Source organism: Pyrgilauda ruficollis, unplaced genomic scaffold (genome assembly GCF_017590135.1).
Source record: "Pyrgilauda ruficollis isolate IOZ18807 unplaced genomic scaffold, ASM1759013v1 scaffold19, whole genome shotgun sequence".
Lineage (NCBI taxonomy): Eukaryota > Metazoa > Chordata > Aves > Passeriformes > Passeridae > Pyrgilauda > Pyrgilauda ruficollis.
This window is the reverse complement of record NW_024518095.1, coordinates 9,175,494-9,199,441: the sequence shown is the minus strand read 5'-3', so window position 1 is coordinate 9,199,441 and position 23,948 is coordinate 9,175,494. Positions and strand designations below refer to the sequence as shown.

General features: G+C 38.3%; 1 protein-coding gene across 2 annotated transcripts in view; it reads right to left on the bottom strand.

The window, feature by feature from the left end:
* The window catches only part of NAV3 (neuron navigator 3), a 251,244-nt gene that overhangs the window by 164,420 nt on the left and 62,876 nt on the right, over nucleotides 1-23,948 (bottom strand). For both annotated transcript variants that reach the window (XM_041465666.1, XM_041465667.1), the window contains exons 2-3: nucleotides 17,742-17,859; nucleotides 16,968-17,020 (exon numbers count right to left, since the gene is read on the bottom strand). In XM_041465666.1, the coding sequence (XP_041321600.1) occupies nucleotides 16,968-17,020; nucleotides 17,742-17,859 (171 nt within the window). The remainder of the gene's footprint in view (nucleotides 1-16,967; nucleotides 17,021-17,741; nucleotides 17,860-23,948) is intronic.

Genomic DNA, 23,948 nt, shown 5'->3' with positions numbered 1-23,948 from the left:
TTTTTGATAGCTGACTTACTCTGAAGAGGTCCAACTGAAGAGGTCAAAAGCACCATCCAGATTAAAATTGGTATACAGAAATGGATTACCCAGACCAATGTCCTTATCCACCTGCCTATCCACTCTTCAAATGCTACATATTCAACTATGCTACTGTTTGGGAGTCAAGGTGATTCTTAAATGACTGCTTAAACAATATTCAGTAGTGAGAATTCCCTGTTTTTCACTATAAGACAGATGTTCAGCACATCTGAAATTCTGTTCATCTCTTTAGAAAGATGTGCAACTGGTAATACAATTAAAATATAAAAAACCCCTAATGCCTTCATAATTGTACATTTCCTGTGGGATAAAATGCATCTAATCCATAAAAAGTATGCAATTATGATTTATTTGTTGCAACACATGGTAAGATTTATTTCAATTATTTGCAAAAGTACCAATCAGTAACCTCAGTCATTATAAGAAACACCTTCTATGCCATGTACTCCATTCCCTTTGACACTGTTGTTGATTTACCTGCTTTCTGTGAAAAGCTGTCAAGAAATTGTACTTGCAAAACTGTAGTACCATTTTCACTACACTGTAATGTTGTATGTTGTCCCCAATAGCTGATTCATAGGTACTCTAAAAGGGAGGATCCTTTTACAAATTTAAGAGTAGTGTTTCAAAGGGAACAATGTGAAACAGACTCATATGGGCTCATTTTGCAAGTATTATAATTGAAGAAGCAAGCTGATTATTTTTATATATATATAGTGCAGTTTAAACACAAGTGTCAGAAAGAGATCTGCTTTCTTGTCTCTTGCATATTCATAGTTGTATGTCCTTATTAACATATAAATGTGTTCATACTAAATTATTTACAGATTTTTAATTTTAAGCAAGACTGTCTAAAAATTGTATATTTCCACCAAGACTCCTTGTGAAGAAAGTGTACAAAGCATTACTATGTAATAATTTTCTTATTTTCCTAATACTGCATAATAAAGACACTTTGAAGAGCAGAAAATACACACAAATTCTTCCAAATCTGAAAGTAAATGCAACGGGAAGAAATGTGGCTCAGAGTAATGCAAAACTTATAATGACTCTTCTGAGGAAGCTGCTTAGCTTTAAATTAGCAGTTTCTGTGGAAGATGTAGGACAGGCTGCACGTTACACAGTTCCCTTGGCCACAGACTGCTGAGACTGAGTGAAATTTGCCATGAATTCTCAGTTTCCCTCGCAGAAATGGGGAAATTTGAAGAAAGAGAAAATTGGGAGATAAACAAGCTCTCAAAAATCATGTTATTTATTTTCTGGTAATTTATTTCCTATAAGCTCCTACCATGGGAGCTTACTGGAATAACTTCTTGTGACTACACTGGAAGGTAATGTCAAGTTTCCATGGGTGGTGTAAATTAGGGAACCCACCCAGACAAAACAGGTGTTAACAGTCCTGCTGGGAGATGTTTCGTGCATTCTGCTGACTTGCTGTTGCACGTGGCCTAGATTTAGGAACATTCCATGTTTCTATCAAAATTATGACACATTTTAGGGGGTTAAGCAGAATACACTGACACGCAGACACATTCGGCTTAACTCTTTTGTAGCAAACTCCTCATTCTTTGCAATAGAATAATTTAAGGAGCACTTAATAAAAATATCTATCAGTGAACCATGTAGCTTCATTCCAGGACACTGTTCCAAACTAAGCATTGACTTTGCAATAAGAGACCATACATGCAAATTAAAAACTGATTTACTGGAGGCATCTGGGGAGAATTTTACCTTAGAGAATAATAACTACTGGTATGTAGAAGGCCTCCCAGGCAAAAATTTTTAGGAAATGATGCTGGAGTTATTTAATTATTAGTTATTTTTTGAGGAAAAAATGACAATCTTATTTAAAACTGAAATAGCTTCCACTTCCTTTTCCAAGAGATATTAAGGAACATGCACATCAAATACTTCCAACGTGCAGTCCAAACATGAAATATGACCAGTAAACCCAGAAATGTGAAAACAAATCAACTTCTCAAGTACTTGGAGAATTCAACAGACATATGTAGTGACCTGCTGATAAAAGAATGTATGAGGTCACTACTGAGGTCAAAGCATAAGCTGGGGTGTGTATTGCTTTTAAGAAAATGGTACAGTGGGAATTGGATCCCTTCTGGCATAAATTACTGTCAGCCCTGTCAGGAAGACCAAAGCAACAATTAGTCCTGCAATTTCTTCACCTAGCTCCTCACTTGGTGCTTGGAAACCTTAGAGTGAATGTGAGATAATTTCTGTAATGGCAAATACAGAACACAGTTTGTCTGTTTGTTTCTGTCTGTACACACCAGCAAGTTAATGAATAATTTAATTACTCTAAATAAAAAACAACATTAATGATAATTTTTAGATGGCCAAACAGATCATTATAAACATCTGCTGGTCATTTTCATGTAAAACCAAAAAATAGTCTATCCATAAACACCAAAAACCAAAAAATAGTCTATCCATAAACACCAAAAACCCTCCACCACATAAGAGAATGGTGTGATACTGGTGTCAGATTGCTTGTCCACTTTTTTACTCACTCTTCTTTCTGTTCCTTGTCTTGTCTGCATTTCCTCTCCCCATTTTCATACAGTAGTCTCTGCAGCAGACATTGTAAGGCACAAAATACAGTAATGGTAATTTCTGAAATGCTTTTGTGCTACTGTAATAGAAATTGTGAGAAGAAAGTCTTGGATTTTTGATTGGAATATGGTGCTGGTTTCGAACTCAGAAAACCATGGAAGTATTTCAATACATTGCACAAATTTCTTAGAGAGCTTATGGCTGCCCACCAGAATGGATCAAAAGAAAAGACAGGGCAAAAATCTTTTCCAGTGTCTGCAAATAACTTGCTACTTCAGGACCCATCTCTATAGGCCTGAGGCCCCCACTATGAAAGAGACTCATACATGCACTAAGAACACAAAATTGAAGATAAATACTATTCTGGGAATACCTGTTTTTAAGGCAACGATAAAAAGAACTCTGTGTTTAAACACAGTGTTTCCTAAAGCAATGCTCTACTCTAGTGAGACTTTTTACGATTTTTTTTTTAAATTATGCAACACTTCTGAGTCAGCAAGGTACCACTGGCTAAATATTTGTGGAACTTGGCAACTTCTGAAAACTGGAGTGCAATGTGAAAAAGCACGCTTCTTTAAAACAGAGGAGCTTCTCTCCATTAGGTCAAAAGAGAGTCTACAACAGAGTCTTCATTTATTAGATTTAATTGAACCTTTGAAAGAATTCCGGTTCTCTCCTTCACCACTACTTAAAGCATAGGAACTTCATTCAGCTCACTCAAAAAAGCAGCTTTTAGAAATAAGGACAGTACAAGCAGTGACAGAATGAATCCTTTAAAAATAAGTAAACAAGTAAACTACGAGGCATTTCACTTCATCTCTTGAACTTTGCAACTGGAATCCACCCAGATGCACTGCGTGCTTTCTGAACCCTCCCTCCTGACTGCACCAGAAGTCAATGCTACAGCTTGTGCAGGAGAGACACTAGCAGTTTGCTCTTATCCATCTGGCCTTTTGATTTTATAAACAGTCTAAGTTTTTTAAAATTAGATATATTTTTCATATTACCCTGGGAATAGTTATGGAATGTATAGAACATACAGTATTCGTAGAACATTGAGCTCATCAAATGAAAGGGATAAAAAAATACTTGTTATTAGCACCCTCTAAAAGTACAGAGTTTTCTGTAGGACTAAGGTTATGTTGCTGGTCCTCCAGCTGGAAATTAAATTCCTTGGGAAGCTATGCATTAGAGAACATAAATTACTAGTTTTCCTCTATGTTTAGTTTTCATATTACTTACTCAAATTGATCTAAGCCCTAAAGAAAAAGACAAGAAAACCTGATGGTGAATTGACATCACTGGTTATTAAAACAATTCAGGTTAAACCAGACGTCTTTAAAACCCACAGGGATAATACAGGAGACTCACACTCAGGCTTCCACTTTTGCTAGTGTACCTGAGCACTGCATTTCAAACCATGTTGAGCAGACATGGGAATGTGAGCCCACGCTGTATATGTTTTCATGCCATGCTTCCAAACAGCTTTCATGCTTGCTTACCTCTGCCCTTTTTGCATAACTATGCTTAAGAATTTTCCACATTTTCACAAGATCTTGAGCCTAGATTCTTGGTCAGGGACAATAAAAGCACCTGGAACCAGAGAAGGCAGTGGGATATCTGCTTCTAAGCTTAACAGGGTCCGATTTTTTTTCTTGACTTCTCAGCCAAATGCTATAAGAGAAATATCCCAAGTGCTCAAGCCTATAAAATGAAGCCTTAACAAGCACTTAGGGCTTGTTGTCACATCACTCCCAACTGTAGTCAATGAAGTGTAAAGTGGAGGAGGAAACAATTTTTTAAATAGTCATCCAAGTGTTTTAAAGTTCCAAAATACCTCCAGCATTACTTGGAAAAAAAAAAAATTTAGAGGGGCTTTAGAGGCAGCACATATCTTCAAATACATTAATTTGTACGATGCAACAATCTAAATCTTTCAAGACTGTTTATGTAAAGAAAACTAAATAGAAGCTTTATACAAGAATATATATACAAGAACTGTGAAAACACCCTTACACATATGTTTACCCTGGAGTGTTACTGCTGATCTGCCCATGAACTAAGTAAGAACTCTTACGAAGAGAAAAAAAAACAAACACCTAATTTAAAGTTGTTATTGGGAGGAATTACTGAGAAAATCTGTGTGACAGGCAAAACAGCTCACAGGGCTGGGATGCTGGTTAGTTATGTGTACAGTTAGAATACAGAGGACTATAACTATCTAACTCCATGAACTACTATTTATGAAAAAAAAATAACATGAACTATTACATGCAAATAGGTCTCAGTTCTTAAGTATGGAAAACAAAGGACAAAGAAAATTCTTGTGGTGCTTTTATCCCCTAGAGGAAAAAGCCATTTGCACAGTCCCATTGTAATTCCAAAGAAAGACTGAAGAATCAAGGTATGAATAATCCAAACAAGCTTCTAGTTAGTTGCCAATACAAACCTAAACAAAATATAATCTAATTGTTGTAGAATTAAAGACTGCCAAAAGCTACACGCTAAAATACAAATATATTTCACTTTCAGGAAGACTTTCAGATTTACCTTTCAGAACTTCGTGGGTTTGGTGTTGGTCTTGGATGCCAACTGAAAGCATTGCTTGGTATACAAAGAGTTGCATAGGTAAACAAATGCTTTAAGCTGATATAAACAATCAAAAAGGCAATAAATATTTGTGATCAGTTTGTGAGATTGACTATAACCTTATCCCAAAAAAAAAAAAAAAAAAAAAGAATCTTGGACAGACAGTGAAAATGAACCCTGCCCAGACTATTAGATATCCAGACACTGGGCCAACTTAAAATAAGTTCAACTCTAAATAAGTATACCTCTGATTTATGTCATGTGGTCATCTGTTGATCATATGGTCAGCAGCCTCCTCAGACTAGGAGTGTTTTAAATAATTCCTGCACATCAGATAGCTGCCAAATAGATTACTATATTTACATTTATACTATTTATTTCTGCTGAAACAAAAATGGTTGTACTGTATTCTAACTATTTATGTATTAAGTTTCAGGTCACGGTGGATTTAAACAGACAAGTTACAGTAAAAAAAAAAAGGATATTGTGTTAATATCTTAATTCACTTGATCAAAAGCCTTTACATGAAAAGCGATTAGTTAATGCTGTTGAAATAAGCAGTCTTTTTGATAACTTGTTTGTTCTACTGTTAATTTAAGCCAATTTACAATGCTTAATAGCATTGCCTATAATAGGGTCACCAGCTGTAATAAAGTTTGTATTTTGAGTTAACATCAGTGTTTAAGTCCAGTTCAAAGTTTGTCTAAATTTTTACTAATTCAGGATTTCAGGTGCCTCATGCTATCTGCTGCCACTCCAGAGTGGTCAGATCCATGGGCTCTTACAGCAGGAGACGGCTGCCAGAGCAGTTATTTCAATGAGTGAAAAATCCCTAACTAGTCTCCATCTGGTCTCATGGCTGTGGACATGATTGTGAAGGACATGAGACATTTTCTGACAAATACAGCATGTTTCATTTTGACATTTCACAGAAAATATGATGATTACAACAGTAGTGCATAAATATATACTGAAAGAGCAGGCAAGGAAGTACATTCTAATTCCCTAACACTGTAACTTTAGATATTGGGGTAAGAGGAGGAGAATGAAGGAAAAAAAATGCCAGGGTCAATTGTTCCTTTTAAGTCATCCCTCACATTGTCATTCTCAGAGAGGGAATATTGACCTGATGGACCACTGCTGTGTGCTAGTCACGTGTGCCAGCAACAGCACATTGGGGAGAGGCTGTAAGTGGAAGGGATTTGCAGCAGGGTTCAAAGAGGAGTTTGTTCTTGGAATAAAATTAAGGGCAAATAAAAGCACAAGGTTAGGTGGGTTAGTGTGCATAAAAGTCAAGGAACTCCAAAATGGTGAGTATGTAAAAGACACTGTAAAATCCAATAGATTTGGCATTCTTTCCATGAAACCAGCTCATACTAAGCTGCAGCAGATGCAGGCAGCTTCTGTTCCAGCAAAGATCAAGGACAGAGTGAGAAAATACATCTGGACAGATCACAGTAGTTTCAATAGGCACCTACTTTCATTCTTTCTATTCCTTTTCTAACACTGTAATTGTATTATATGCTGGAATGCAATACTGCTGAAAAAACTCAAACTTTTTGAGGCAACAAATTTTTGATATTTTACTTTCTAACGAGCCGGGAGAGGGTGTCAAGACTTTCTAATGTACGTCATAATTCTAAATGTAGTAAGACAGGATAAATTTTGTTGCCACATCAGTCTGTAATTAACAACTAGATTATTAGGACATTCTGTGTTACTTTATTAGCCTCATGTCTTGCAGTCTCTTTGCTGTAAGACCAAAGTTTTAAATACCAGGTATGTAGAGTGGCTAAAAGATGATTGAGTGACCAGTACTGTCACCTAGGCATAATAAACCACACAATGACTCCAAAAGTTTGATCATTTGTTGGATAGTGCTTATTTTAATTTTAAACATATATAAGTGGTTAAAATTACAAGAAGGGTGTATTCTTTCTTCCCTTCTGCAGCTAAACTCACGATACAAACCCTGTTCCACCCTAACATTGCTAATTCCTTTAATTACAATGGAAGCCACAACTTGTTGCTTTCTGGCACCCTCTGCTGCTTTCCACATTACACCACAGTCAGCATTTTATGGACAGTTGCACAGTTCCTGTGTCTCCAATAAAACATCTTGCCAGTAGTTGCATTTCCCAGCCCAACCAAGTAAAAGCTGATGATGCTCCTACTTGGTATGTGCCCTCATTTATTGTTTATAGATGTGTATGTTTAATTCTCAAAATCTCTCTAGTAGTTCTTTTCTAAACCTTATCTGGACTCACTCTAAGGAACAGAGATATTAGTTCTGGCAAATCTGTAGAAGATTGGCTATCTCATGCTCTCACAGATGTCCAGATAATACAGAAATTCCAATAGCTGATTCACAGATGAGAGGCAGAGGGGCTTAAATGCCTTTGAAAGTGAATAAAATCATTGAGAGTTCAATCAGAACTGCACAAGGTACTTTACAGAGATGTACAGCCATGTGTGTGAGCCGCACACTAAAACACACAGTCACACTGTTTCTCAAGAGGCTTGCATGTTACTGAAGCTTCAGAATTCTCCACTGTCAGGAAAGGCAGTGGCAGATTATTTTAGGAAGAAGGATGAGTGAAAGGCCTGGGTACTTCACCTCAATATAAAGAAATGTTCTTTTGTGAAAAGTCTACCTCTACATGGAAACTCAAAGCTCCACAGATATAGAACAATAATCTTAGCGAAATAACATACAGCACTCAAAATTATCAAAGTCTAAGCAGAAGTGGGAGTAGTTAGAATATATTTAAATAGAAGTCCTCAACTATAAGAGAACTGGCACTTTGCCACAGTTCCAAAATAATCAGACATTTGAAAAAAATCTAGAAAGCTGACAAAATCTCAACATTACCAGAAAGCCTTGTTTGGTTATACTGTAAAATAAAACCACTTCAGATACATTGTTTATTTTCTTGTTCAGCTTAAATATGCATTTTTGCTGTTCAGCTAAATATCACACACTTTCTTCTCTATTTTTAAGTCCAGTAAACATTCTAGACATTCCTGGTATTTATAACATACTCTCCCTATAGAAGATGATAAAAATACACCATCACGAAGCAGACATATTTACTGTAATCTGCTGCTGCTATCTGGGAAAAATCTGTTACTGTCTTATAACCACAGGTGCTTTCTGGAATGTATGTCATAGTCAATTTGTGTGTATGTATTTAACTGCATGTTTATGTTAAGACTTTTCAGTGTATTGCTATTAATGGAGATTTCAAGGACATTTATTCCTCACCTCTTTGTCTAAGCATATGCACTGCTAATATATATTTGTCCTATTCCAAGTCTCCAGGGAATGTTCACATGACATTTTTGAGGGGGGAGGAAAAAAACCCACAAAAAACCAACTAAAATTGAAGAGCATGGAAAGCTAATTACAGATGGGTGAAATGGAGAGACTGTAAACTGCATCTCTTCAAACAATAAATACTTCAAAGTGTGCATCACTCATTAGTTTTCAAGTATACTGCAGCGTTTAATTTCTGCATGTCCTCCCAATACAGTTTAAGTCAAGTTTCTGATTGATTTACATTCCTGACAAACACAGCTGAGGGATGAGGAGAAGAGATAGATGGGTGAGATGGTCATATCTCAGGGGCTCCAGTGGCATGTTCCAGATTGAGATTGAGGAGAGGTAGGTTTCAAGGAACTGCAGGGGGGACAGGGAGAAGAAAGGCAGTGTTTGAGGGAAAACAGGTGACTTTAAGGAACAAAAAGATCTTTTAGTGTTTCTGTAGTCTTGGTCTACAGAAGCAAAGTGTGCAAAACCCTAATTCCAGCCATAACCAAGCAAACTCAACTATAACCTAATGACTCATTAGATTTCCTGGAGACTGTATAAGTATTCATCACAATATATGTACTTTTCATTACATGGTTATTTCATTAACATCTAGATGAGTTATTCTCTTATGATCTTACACAGCAATAACACAAGGGATTTGTATAAAGTATAAACAAAATGCCTAATAACAGCGCACGATTTATCCTTCATGAATAATGTACTTCTAGCCCAGTAAAATAATTTGAGATGTGCTCCTGCAGCATTTTCTTTTATGGCTTCAGACAGTCAAATGTGAGTGACTCAGGGGAATATGAATCTCAGTCCCTGATACCAGTGAGTAACTCGGAGCTATTCTGTGAAGAGAGATTGTTAGAAATCTTGTGGTACTTTTAATGTTCTCAAATGTAATGTAATTCTCCTAAATGTAAAGAGAGCTTGTTTCAGTGTAAAATAAAGAGGTCTCACAAGAAGTCAAACTAGAATCAAACAATATAAAAAAAAAGAAATTATTTTGTTGCCTTTTCCTCCCCTGCCTTTCTAAGACAGTAACATTCTTTAGGCAAGATGAATTCTTTATTCTCTACTAATCTCACACTTCCAGCAGTTCTTCCATCCTTTCCTCAGCTTCCTTGTTCTCTCAGAGTAAAAATATGCTTGGTCTACCACAAAAAGGCAACTGTTACTCTGTCTGTCCAGCTGTCATCCCATCTATATTTTCTCTTAAATTTCTTCAGTTCCTGGAAATTTTAGGGTTTGTTTACAAAAGCACTTGGAATTCCTCCTGTTCCAGTTCTATGCTAAACCTCTTTGCCTCTCATCTTACTCAAATTGGCTGTGTTAATAACATTAATAATCTCTTATCAACAAAACTTGAAACAAGAATTCAAACATTTACATCCTTGAGATTCAACCATCGTTTACACCTTTAACCTCACCCTTAGAGAAATTGTTCTCTTTCCTTTCTTTAGTCTCTCCATTCATACAGTCACATGTATTCCCAAAATGTATTCTTATACAGACCTTCATTATTCTCTTTATCTTTTTTCTTTTGAGGTTACACATATCTCTAGTCTTGATACACTCATTTTCATTTTTAGTCTAGCCATTATGTCAAGTTAATTTCACCTGCAAACAAAAAAATAAACTTCAATGTCTACACTAATGAAGATGTTACTTCCTGTAACTATCCTTCAGTTTGCATTATCTATTTGCATATTTTCACTGTTGTTGTATCTACATGCATTGATTTTTCCAGAGAATTTTTAAATTTCTCTGGCACAGAGGATTACTTTTAAAGGCATGAGCCCCCTGTAAGTCATACACAAGTTTATAAAATGGCTAGCTTTGTTGATGTCTAAAACAAAGAAACTCCAATCCTGAAGTTCAGTTTCTAAAATTTTGCCCCACACTCATCGTTCATGATTCAAGAGTCTGGAATATGGGAGACTTTAGTGATAGTTGGCTTCAGCATTCACTGAATACCAAACAAGTTACAAATGCCCTGAAGCCATCTCATACATTATACACTGAACAGTGGATTGAAAGTGTCTGGATGTGTCAAACATGTTCCAGAAAGTCTTCCCTCAAACAGCTAAGGACAATCACTGGGGAAGGATGTGGGAATGGGATTAGTTCCTAAAAAGAAGATCACACCCTGAACCTACCTAGGAAATGAGAGGACTTGTCTAGGAAAACATCTTCAGAAGGCTAGTTACAACATGCTCCTGGCTATGACAGTATTGGGCCCTTGGGTTCCGGGAATCCCAGAAAGGTTAAAAGTTTAATGTAAATCACCTACCTAGTGAAGAAACTCACAAAGCACAGCTAGTTAAACAAAAATATATACTTGAAAATGGGAAATCTGAATATGTATCAGGTTGAGGAGTGTCATTTCCCTCACAGAAAAACATCTGCTTATATCCTTTCATAATGGAGCTGCATCAGCCTTGTCTGCTATTCCACCTAGCACTGCCAGTGTTGCAAAACAGGAGAGAACAAATTGTGAAAAGAAGTGTTTGTTACCAGTGTGGCTCTAATGTGTATTTAACCCACAGTTCCCCCCATAAAATTATTGCATGAGACTTAATTCTGCCAAACCACAAGAGCTGGATTCAGAAATGTGTAATTAACAGGTAAGTAAATCCTTGTGAGGCAGGACACCAAAGAACATATAAACTGTGCATTACAATGACCCAATTTTCCCAGGGAATGGGGATCATAATGCTTCTGCCACCACTTAAAAAGTCCAAGGAAGAAATGCAATTGATGGGAGCTTGCTAACTTTTGGGGACAGGCTCATCTACACTGAGGGCAAAATGTCCTCATGGAATTCCCAGCTGGACAACAACCTGGCTTGAAGCTGCACAAAAGTGTAGACAATATGGTCTGAATTTAAAAAACGGGGGTCATACAGATGTCAAAAGTGGTCATACAGGTGTCACTGCAGGAAGAAACTGGCCTACACATTGAAGGAGCTGGGGTTAGTTTTCAAAACTGAGATTGAATTCCCAGTTTCCCAAGGGACCATATTTCTTCACCCAGCCAAATTTCTGTACATATTTCAATCTGTCAAGCTTGCATGGAAGGCTCATCTGAAGCTTCTCCAAAGCTTATATATAGAAAGTACATCTTTCTATAAGAAAGATATACAGAAAGTATATCTTGAACCCATACAGCCTATCTCACCAACAACTGCACCAGTAAAACCAGGAAATCCTTATACAGTTCAAAACTGTGCAGGCAGGAAAAGCTCACATTTGTGGGCCCATTTGACAATGAACACAGGAATGACATTTTCAGCCTTCCTGTTACTCAAAGAGCTACACACAACCATATCACACACATTTTCACAGGGAATTCATGGACCTTAGTAGAACCCTCCATTCTTTATACACAATTATCCTGTTTTTCACCAACAATTTTTAGACACAGAATATCATGCTGATGTTCTCATCCCTGGATATTGACATTGCTGGACACTGATGGCTGCTACTCCACAGTGTCTGCCCAGCACATCTGTATCAGAGAAAGTCTGAAGAGAGAGGGTCATGGCACATTTAGCAGTTATAGTTTCCACCCCTTTTTCCTGTCCACGGGCTGACTCCTTGTTAAGAAGAGATCTGCATGCACCCCATCGTCCTGCAACCTTGTTGTCCTCCAGAGAAAAATCCAAGCATATTAGCAGAGATGGAGCCACGATGGGCTTCTGCAGGACCACAGGAACACTATGGAGCACATCTAGCACAATAAATTACAAAGCAATATCTACCAGTAGATACACTGTAACTTTGTCTGTCTTTAGGCTTCATACACTTCAACTCTCTCTCACAGAAAAAGCTCCCTGGTTAAAAGCAGAGACTGATTCACCTACTCTTGTTACCTTCCTCTTGTTAATGTACACAACTTATCTTCAGTCTCAAACAATAAAGCAACATTTTTGGCATTCTTCTGTCTTTTCTACAAAACATGTTAAACTTATTAGCGTCTTTTTAAAGGCATTATTAATGAAATCAAGAACTATGTTGTAGGAGTTATCTTATTAGTTCTAAATAAAGTCATACCAATTCCCACTTTTATCACATAAGTTGCTGCTCACCCAAAATTGGTGCTAGCTCTGAGAACTAAAGCTTTTTACTAAAGATTCTTATCCATTTGGCAATGTTCTAAAGCTCCAGCACCTTTTCTCCACTCCCTGATTTCCAGATGAACAAGACCTGTATTTTTAGCGAACTCAACTTTCTCTGTGGGACTGCAGCATATCTGTATTCTAAATCATAAAAATTATCTTTGATGCATAACTTGGGTTGTAAAAACTGGTAGAAAAGTGTGCCAAAGATCAGACTGACAAAATAAAAAATAGTCTTCATGAAGTGCAAACAACAACAACAGGAAACTCTTAATAGGAAAGGTCTCTCCAGCACTATCACAACTATGAGTAAACCCCTGCTACCAACAAAAATTAAGGATGCTTTTGTACCTAGATGGGTATTGGCAGAGACAGTTCTTGTGGGAAGCAGCAAGAGCTAATTCTAAAAAACACCTATTAAGGCAGCACTAATCTCTGAATGAAAAATCAAGTTGAAGTTTAATAAACTAAAAATTTTTGTCAACTTAGAATTTATTTTACAATTTATGCTGCTGACAGCACTGTAAACTATGTGAGGAAAGAATAGAAACATGAGCTTTTTAAAAGTCACTAGGGACAAAACTGAAAATCGCACCATGAGAGGATTTTCAGTTCAACACCTTTTGATTCTCTTGCATTTTCTCCAACTACCCCAGGATGGATAGAATTGGTATGTTTTGTGTGCTTACTGTGTGTTTGATATGATGTGTTGAAAGCTGAAACACTGGAGATTTTCCATTATATTTATTATTTGTTCAGGAGGAAAAAAAAAAAACAACCTGAAATCCTTCTCTCTGAACAATTAGATAAAAGCTATATATATTTTCTACCCAGAAGGCTATCTCGCTTTCTCTAATGATGGGGGAACTTAAAACAGAAAATAAAGAAACAAATGGGATATAAAGAAGCAAAAAGGAATTAGCTTTAGATTTTATCAAAAGGTAAACCCTTGAAATTCCACTATTTTCTAAATAAAGATGATCTGAAATGTCCTTAATTGACAGATTTGTGGAATAATTCATACAAGGAAGAGATAAAAATTCATGTGGCATTATTTTCCATTGAAGGGATTCAAAGAGATGATGAAAAAGTACAAGTTCTATATTGCTCCTTGGAAGCATAGCTGTAAGGAATGTGTCTACATTGACACATTGACAGACATATGCTGTAATACACAGAGATTTAAATCCTTATTATATTTACAAAAACAGTTAATAAGAGATACTAAAATCTTCTCAGCACAGTAGACTGACCAAGCAAAAAAGCAAACTTCCCCAATTTTCTTACTAATTTAATTCATTTAAAGCTTCTGAGATTTGAATATGAAATAATTTATCCCCCAGTACATCTCAGATACTCAGGTTCTGTGTGCAACATCAAAAGGGTAAACATAATTAATCCTGGTAAAGCTAACTATGCAGAAGCTGGGTGCTGCTGGGCTTCACAGGTTTTTAGTTGTTATGAACTTGGGCCTATGGAGCCAATTCAACTTGTCTGAAAGTACTTTATACGTCAATGCCAAAATGAGCATAGTGCACAATTGCAATAGAACTAACTAAAGAAAAACTAAGCATTTTATATACATTTAAAATAAATATTAAAATATGTTTACAATTTAATTCAGTAACAGCTGAATTGAGACGTCTCAATTGAAAGATTATGCCATTGGCATCATTCACTTGAAAGATGATGCCATTGGCAAGAGGAAAACCAAATTATGAGTGAAACAGACTTTGGGAATATTGGTAGTGATTAATTATGAACTGCTAACAATATCATCCACAGAGAGCATCAAGAATTTCCAACAGCAGACAATCCATATCAGTGCTCCCCAGCTTTTTTAAAGCCAATAATAAAATATCTTAGACCTCCTGAAAATGGGTATCAAAGGCCTCCTGGAAAGGGTATCAAATGGCAGATGAATAGAGAAAACATTTCCCCTTAACTGCAAGTTATGAGAACAAGGATTATGAAAATATATGTTCAAGAAGAGGGTAGTGGGATTCTTGAGGTTTATTAACTAAAAATTTTTAAGTTAAAGTAGTGAATGAATGGCTAACACATGTTATTGGAGTATTTTGACTGTTGCTGGTTTAATGGCTGATGTTCTAGCTTGCACTGACAGGACATATTGCTACATACTGGTGTATGACAAACATACAACATGCAAACTAGCTTTGACTACTTTAGATTTTTTTTTTACCCTGCATATCACAAACACCTCAAGAGTCCACTGCTATAAGGAGAAGAGAATTGCCCTACAATTAACTGAGCAGGCTAGCAAAATTGAGCACTGCCAAGGAAAGTTACCTGAAAATATGGTAAAATTGAGCCTTTGGCTAGGTTAGACCAGTGCAGAGCCCAAAGGAAACAAATGGAGAGCAGGCTCAAAACCTGGGGTCTCTGAGAGAAAAACTGACAAGTTTGGATAACTTCAACTTCAGTACAATTTACATTTCCTAACTCGTTTAAGAAATCAGCAGTGTAGAACTGGCATGTGCAAAGTCAGGAGAATAATTTGATCAGTCTGTCGAGATAAAACAATTCAGTAAAGAGATTGTGTCACAGGACAGATAAATAAATATATTACTATGAAGTTAAAGTAGCTAGTCTCTGTGCAAATACTGATCTATGACTATGCACAGCAGCTTTCAAAGCTGATTTGACACCCAGAGCACCTGGGACATATTCTTTGGCCTGGCTGAGCTGTGGCATGGGCTTATGGGAGGAGAAAGATGGACACAAGGAGAGCCACAAGTACTGCTGCAGCATGGGCATGCACTGACCACGTTTCCTCCATAGCAGCATGGAGCTAGAGATGAAATCAAGAATCCCTTTTCCACATAAAAATGCAACAGGGAACATACACCAGTGTTGTTTTGGAGATGCAAACATTGCTAGAATGGATAGTTCTCTCTGCAGCTCATCTCTGTCATGGAAATGAAGCATGACACACAACAGAGTGGTGGGTCCCTAAGCAGTCCTAGATGGCCACTAACCACTTACACAACCTTGGAAAATCACACCCCTTCCCTGTGCTTTTGTGTCTCCTTGTTTGTCTTGCCTGTCTGGAATGGCAAGTTTTAACATGATTGAAGTAGAGAGCAATTATCTCTTGATCTGTGTGTGTAATATTAGAGTTCCATGCTGGAGTTCCCAAAGCTCTCAGCCAGGGCCACTAGGTGCTGCTGTAATATGAGTAATTAAAATAATACCTATTATTAAGGATATTGTGTGCATTCTTTCTATGGACTGTTTCAAAAAGTCTGAAAATCAGAGAAAAAACTTATTCTAAACCTGTAAATTTTTTGAACAATAAGAACCAAAAGACCCCATTATTCACTACATTAGTACTCAAAAATTTTCCCTTTCCCTTTTGATGCTTTGAGAAGAAAGCTGCAAACACCTTCCACCTTTAAAAATGCACTGAAAAAATGGACTTTTTTTTTCTGTTTCATTTCCATTTTTAAACCCAGTTTCAGCAGTTTACTATTATGCAAGTTCAAGCAAATCACTATACTCCAAAATCCTTGCCAGCTACACAATTATGCACCTTATTTATATATTATTTGAATGTGAACAGAAAGGCAAAGTCCTCAGCATGGGAGAACATGACTTGGATTGCAAATGATTCAATAAATGCATGGTGATTTTACTGAGACTCAGCTTTTGTGTCTGTCACTTTCACAGTATTCTAAGGAGGTTTCATCTTATTAAATGTAGTTGACTAGCCATTAACACAGTACAAGATTAATAGGACTCCATATGAATCACAGCCACTAAATGCTTCTTGTCTGAGAGTATTAAAAAGTCTTTAGACAGCTGCCAGCTATAGCTCAGAGAGCTATATGACTAAAGTGCTATTTCTGAAAGCTTTGGAGTCAGTTCATCAAGCTGGACTTCACAGTGGACAATCCAAAAGGCTATTTATATTTTAAAAATAATTTGGCAAGTGTTGTTTATCAAACCAGTTTTCCAGACACAAAGACTCCACTTAATAATTTACTCTTGGATTCACTGTCCTTAAAATGAAGCTAAATGAAATTATTTGGATCCACAGAAGAACAGGTCTGATAAGGCAATTCTGGATTAATTAGAAGTGATGAAGTTTTGCTGCCAGGTTATCTCAAGATCCAAAGTTAGCACAGAAACAAAGTTAAAAATATTAAGCATGTGTGAAAAATAAGTATCAGGAACCTGTATGAGAATTAGGACTTTATGGTAAAAATGGGACAGAATATTCATATTCTATATAAATCCTTATTAAAAGCGTTTTAGGGAGGTGGAGTGGTGCCAACACAAACTAAAAATATATTTTATTCTTACCATTTGAGACTGGCTCCGTGGACAGCCATTGATATCTTCAACCTTTTCATTTGCTAAACAAAAACAGTGAGGGGAAAAGCAAAGGTAAACAATGAGATAAAACTTTCCTTTCCAACCCCTGGTCAAAAAAAAAAAAAAAAAGAAAAGAATAAAACTCAACCCAAAAACCTAAAAATCAAAACAGAAAAAAAAAAAAACCTGAAGAAAAGCAGAAAAGGCACAGCAATAAAATGCAGAGGGTTTTGTTGACAGAGAGCTCTTTTCTAAGTAAAGCTCAGTCGTACAGTAACAACACTCTTGTTAGCAGCAGTTGCTTCCATATGCCAAATCATACAAAGGGGGAAGTGCGAAGGAGGTCGCTGCTAATTCTTCAGCCCCTGCAAAATAACTGCTGACATGAAATCTTCCACAATTGTCTTTGCAGGGTCAGGATACAGTTTCAAGGCATCCCAGAAAGTATGAGCCACTCCAGCTAACAAAATGCACACATGGGAGACATATGGTTTAATGGAGCATTCATCTCTGACAATTCAAAGTGTGTAAGATACAGTTCTGGCCATTTAAAGTATGGTTAAACAGCAACTTCCAAACATGCTCACATAAACATATTTTTTAATTAAGACAAGGATGAACCACACAAATATCAGAGACATATGGACGCAGTCAAATTGTATTATTCAGGGTTCATCTTATTGTTAAATACATTCAAGTTGAATTATATATTCCCCCACGCAAGGAGTCAGCTCACAGTGCTTCCCTCAGCCCTGGTCTTACCGATGATCTGGATGATTTCTGCTAGCAGAACTCCATCTGCAATGTCCTGTTGCAAATCCTTGATCAACCGCTTGTGGCCAGATTTTGCTAGGTAGTGGTTAGCCCAGTCAGTGTAAATCTGCAGAGCAGAGAGGGAGGGCAAGGGGAAGAAGGGGAAGAGAGGAAAAAAGACAATAAAAAGTCTTAAAACAAATGTTGGCTTACATAGCAGAACTATTCTGGAACACATTCCCATTTAAGAAGTCAGCACCAAGGGAAACAATTTTAATGTGTTTTTGACTTTTTTTTTTTTCTCCCTAACGGTCATGCCCCTCCCCCTGCCATCCTCTGTTTTATTTTAGCTTCAAATGATTCAGGCTGTTTCACGAGGGTTCAAACTTGCTGTGACCAAGCAAAATTCCCCTTATGACTGTAAAGGAAACTCCTGTCGTAAATCAATCACATCTACCAAAATTCCACCTCCCACCACATTTCTATCTCCACAGATGCCCCGCCAACAACATTCATACTCTGGGGAAAGTGATAGAAGAGACATGTGCCTGTGTTTGAGTAAGGATTAATTGGGGTGTCACTGGTGTTCCTGCACCTGGTGATGCCTCTGTAACACTTTATGCAGTAACCACTGTGTCCCACTGCCCAGGGACAGGTCATTTACCCCTTGCCTACAGTTCAAAGGGCTCTAATGAGCACAGAGGAGACTGAGAGCACCAGATGCACAGTAGTCATATCACTGAAATTAGAGTACATATATTCTGGAGAGATGCTGTGCCCCAAAGAGGATGGGAGGAACAGTGAGACTGAGCAGCACCAAATACTTAGCAACTGGCAGCACAAAAATGGCAGTTATCAACAAAAAGTTGAAAATGACCAGCTGAATTATATCCTCCAAAATAAGGGAGGAGAGGGGCATGAAGAGAGAGGTTGGAGGCATTTCATAAGGCGTGTATGTATACAGAGCATTTGGCAACACCTACAGCACACACACAAGCAGAACCAGGTTTACTTAGGGTGGAAAAAGAGGGACACATTCCCCTCTACACTGAAGGGGGAGTGCACCCCAAGAGCTTCTCACACCTTACTGGGGTGTCCCAGCATGCAGAAGAAGCTCACAGAGGTGGAGACTGGCAGGGGCTGCCACACAACAGGAGGGTCTTGTGGCCTTTGGCAGCCAGCCCTGGCTCCCTTTTGCAGGGTGTCTGTGACCTCTTTCCTCACTCCAGAAAACAGGACTCATACAGAACCTCCCAAGCCTCCCACTGCTGTGGGATGATACCTCTAAGAGAAAGCACACATGTATGATAGCACCACCATGTGAGTAAATATAAAAACCAAGAGTCTTTCTCTGCTGAGAATATTGTTTGAAAATGCTGAAACTGCATATTTTTCATTAAAAAAATAAAATATAAGTTTACTTTATAAACATCCTTTGATTTAAACTCATAGACCCTTGGGAGAGGAAGGGGTCAGAATCCTATTTTAGAAGAGGAAAACAGAGGCCAAATCCATTAACAGCTTGCTTATTTCATCAAGCAAATCTGTGGCAGAGCCAGGGTGGGAAAACAGATGCAATTCCCAGGTCAGAGCCTAACCCAGAGAACCATTACCTGCTTTCCACCCCACAAAAGTATAACCACTTAGCTCATGCTCACCTGCCAAGGGCTCGTTTGCTACCTGAGTACCTTTGCCACAGATTTTCTCCCTCTTTATTCAAAGGCAGAAAAATAGAACTTGTTTGATCTACTCTATTTCTTCCCATATTCTTGCAGGTGGATCACCAGTTGATTTGTCATAGCTTTCTTGACAGATTTAGAACTTTAAATAACTCCACAGAATTAAACTGTGGAAGTGCATTCAGGTCTCCTATAGACAAAGGATGCTGCTGTTGAATGGGACCCTTAATCTCCCTGCTACACCCAGAAGTCCACTTGAATCTCCTGTGCTTTCACTGATTGAAATCAGTGTTTTCCCTAATTGATATTCTTTTTTCTCTATTAGAGCTGAGTAACATAAAAGACTCCATTAAAATGTGGGGATTTTTAAAGCAAACCGTAGCTAAGAAAGTGTTTATTCAGCCATACAATCATATGGAGCGAATGTGGGGTCTCTATAAAGATTGTATGAACACGTATTTAACATAATATGAAACCATGATGATAAAAGACACATACCTCACCCATAGCATCATATATTCCTACTACTAGTATTTCAACTTCAGTCATACTTTTAAAGTAATGTTTCAAAAATACTCTCTATTAATATAAGCAGAACTATTTTCTGTATTCCAATGAAACTGATCCACTGGAACACACAAAATTTAATACCACTAGTATTATTATAGGTTAGTTTCATATTACAAATAAAAATACCAGGCATTTCCTTTTTCATTTGTCACACCCTCACATAATTGGGTGTATCAGTCCTAATTCTGACTACAATTTGAACTATCCTCCTGCTAAGCAGACAAGGAAATTTCAACATAGCAGCTGCTTTGCAAGTGTCTAGTACTCAAAGAATAGACTTCACTGATCCATCCACCCCTTCATAATTTTCTTTTTTCATTAATTTAAAAGTTATAAGCATAAAGAATGCAAACAGCATTTTGTAAGCAAAGGCTGATTATCCACATCATACCAAAATTTTTCTGATGGTCAGCATTTAATAGTCATGCAGTGGTACAAAAACAATACTGGGAGGAGCCTGCGTTAAAAGAGAAGTTTTTACACTTCAGATGTATTATAAAGAAAATCAAGAAGTCAGAGATTTATTGATGGAGACAATATAGCAAACCAACACCCAGTTGGCAGTGGAATGTCACACTTTATTTCCTCTCTTTCTGTAGGAAATACCACTTGCTTCTGTTTCCACCCCCTTCCCCATAGGATGCCTTTCTCATTCATCTCATTCTTCTGGGGACCCAACTGGTCAGGAGACTTGTAAAAAATGAAAAGCATGAAGAAAGACACGTGAAATTATAAGAATGTACACATGCCACTATAATCTTTTTACACTAAATTCTCTCACGTAAAAGTAATGAGAAATAGAGACTTTCCCCTTCACAGTTTTCAAGTATCAATGCACCTCATAAGTTTTATCTTTAAATCTCTAGAAAAATATAAAGCTCCAGTGTGCTTCATCATTCACAATACTCAGCCATCATGGCAGAAAACTCAGAACAGAAAATCAAAAATCAGTAACTTCATGAAAGTCTCCTTTTTATGGGTGCTCCCCTTCCACTGGGTGCAGAGCAGCTCGAAGGAGCAGCTGTGCATGCTTTCCCTCTTCCCATAACTAGCAATAGGTCACGACATCTTGCATTAATTGTGCAGCAATGCTTCCCCAAAATCCTCTTATCTTAGATTTTTCTATAACGAGGCTATTTCGGAGAGAAATACAGACACGAGTGTTAGCTGTTGCAACACTTCCTCCCCTCTCCGCTGCCCCAGTCACCCGGCGCTGCAGCACGCACCGGGCCGGGCCTGACTCATTTCCGGCGCAGGCCTCCCCTGCTGCCGCCCTGCTGCCGCCCTGCTCCGCGGGCTCGGCCGGCCGGAGAGCCCGCCCCAGCGCCGCCGGAGGAGAAGGGGACAGCCGCTGTTACCTGTGACAGCCGGCAGTGCAGGGGACAGCCGCTGTTACCTGTGACAGCGCAGGGGACAGCCAGTGTTACCTGTGACAGCGCAGGGGACAGCCGCTGTTACTGTGACAGCGCAGGGGACAACCAGTGTTACCTGTGACAGCGCAGGGGACAGCCGCTGTTACCTGTGACAGCCGGCAGTGCAGGGGACAGCCGCTGTTACTGTGACAGCGCAGGGGACAGCCGCTGTTACTGTGACAGCTGGCAGTGCAGGGGACAGCCAGTGTTGCCTGCCGTGCGGAGCACCGGTGTCAGGAGCACGCTCACGGAGCAGACCTGATCCTCGTGTGTTTGTGTGGTCCGAGCCCCACGGCAAAGCCTGCTGGTTGAACTGCTCGCACCACAAACGGGATTCAGCGGGGCAGCCCGCGCCCTGGCACGGGCTGCTCATGCTAACGACGGTTTCCCCTAGCATTCCTCAGCTGCTCGTCATGCTCCCCTTCAACAGAGTAGAGGAAATAAACCCTGATACCCAAATATAGTTATGAACTTCACCTCGATACTTCACATGTAGCTACAAGGAGCACAGTAGAGCTTTTTGGCAGGATCCGTAATGAAGCATAACACTTTGTAATGTGGTAGCTTAATGAAGTGAGAAAGGGAGAGGATCTCACAGGTTACTGCCTTTTTGGAAAATGTTTAATCATGAACCATGTAATTTACATCAGGCAGTGATATAAAGCATCCTCTTTAATACAGAAATGTTACCGCCCACGATCGAGGCCAAGTGGGAAATGTCAGATGGGTTTCAGAAGTGCAGTCAGCCTAATGCAATAATAATGCATGACACTTCGTCAGTGTCTCTCACTAGATGAGCTCAGCATGCTTTCCAGGCATAAATGAGATCACTCCTTCTATTTATTATTTCGGTAGATGTGAGGAAACTGAGGCATAGAGGGAGGTTTTTGATGTGGCTCACTCAAGGACAAACAGTTGGAACTACATCCCAGATATTCTGAGTTGAAAATAATTTCTTCTGTGAGCTATTATATCAGGTACTCTTAGAAAAATGCTTGCTGGGAAAATGCATATTACAAGAATTCGGATACTTCCTGAATTTTTGTTTGTTGGCTACAGAATACAGAATCTAAGCTCTTGAAATGGTCCCCTGTTGCTATCAAGAAGATGTCTTTCCACATGCCTCTGTCACTCCCTTATGTGCCTGCGGTGCTGCTCAGGGAGAACAGCACTTGCTGCCAGTTGAGGTACAATAAGACCATGACAGACTTCCATGCCATTTAGGAGCATAGGTTAATTTTCAAAAATATTTAAATAATTTTCCACTAAATTAAAAAGACGTGTGAAATGAACAGACAGAATCCAGCTTGTCCTTTAAAATATTCTGCAGGAGACAATGGTATCCCTGTTCATTAGCATGGCAGACTCGAAATGCTGTCCTCTGGATGGGGAGGCTTTTTAACACCTCCAGTTACCAAAACGAATCTGTAGGCAAGAGCAAGCTTCTCACACATTTGTCTGTAGTGTTTATTTTGTGGCAAATAACAGTTGGACAAATGGAAGGAAAATTTATCTATTAAAAAAAAAAAAAACGTTGCTAGCAGTATACCTGGGTTGCCATATTTCACAGCAATGCACAATGCTACTTTTCAGCAGAGCAGGGAGAGTCTGTCCTTTATTCTGTGTTTGGATTATAACAGTACATTTCATAATCTTTTTTTCTTTACAAAAAAACAGGGTAAAGGAAAATGAAACTATTAAATAGCCTCAAGACTAGAATATTAACAGTGAGCCAAAATGGAAATATGGCACTGTTAACTTTATAAAAGTGTTATGTGACTTCTAGTGTAATGTTTTCACTCTACTTAAAATGTTGCCATTGGAAACAACTGATAGTTGATAGCACTTGGAACTTTTCACCCATGGACACTTTTTCAAATTCCCCTTGAAAAAGAAGAGATTAATGAGTGGTTTCTGTTGCCCAGTACGTTACAAAATGAGCTGTAAAGGCTGTATATCTGTTTCCTGGGAGGGTGTCCAGTGTGTGGCCTACCCTGGATGCTGAATACCCAACAGAGCCCGCGTAACGGTCCCAGAGTCCCTGTGAAGAGGATTTGCCAGAGGAGAGGGCATGACCACAACTTTATTTCCACTTAGCTATTCTTGCTAATAAATTGTGGGTAGCAAAGCATGTGTTAGAGTGTCCCTGAAGCAGTTTGTATGTGTAAAGAGAAGCTGGGCAACACATTGTTTAGTGTTAGATTAGGGTGAGGAAATCGGATTGCTGAGAGATGCCTTTCTCCTTCCCATTGCCTGTACATTAAGGAAATCTCAACTGGAAGGCAGGATCTGACCTTTTAAATATTTTCTTATTGAAGGTTATGCCTCTGGGATGCAGAAGAATAATTTATTAGTTTCAGTCCTCCACTTAGCAAGTAAAAAGACTAACTTTGAAAACAATGGTTCACATTTAGACTGCCATAAAAGACAGATCAGCCCTTCAATTTATGTCTTGATTTAATTGGCTATAGAAAATACTCTGCAATTAATTTACTCTGAAGTAAATCTAGGGTCTGGGGGTGGCACTTTTTGTAACATTAAGCAAATTACATGAG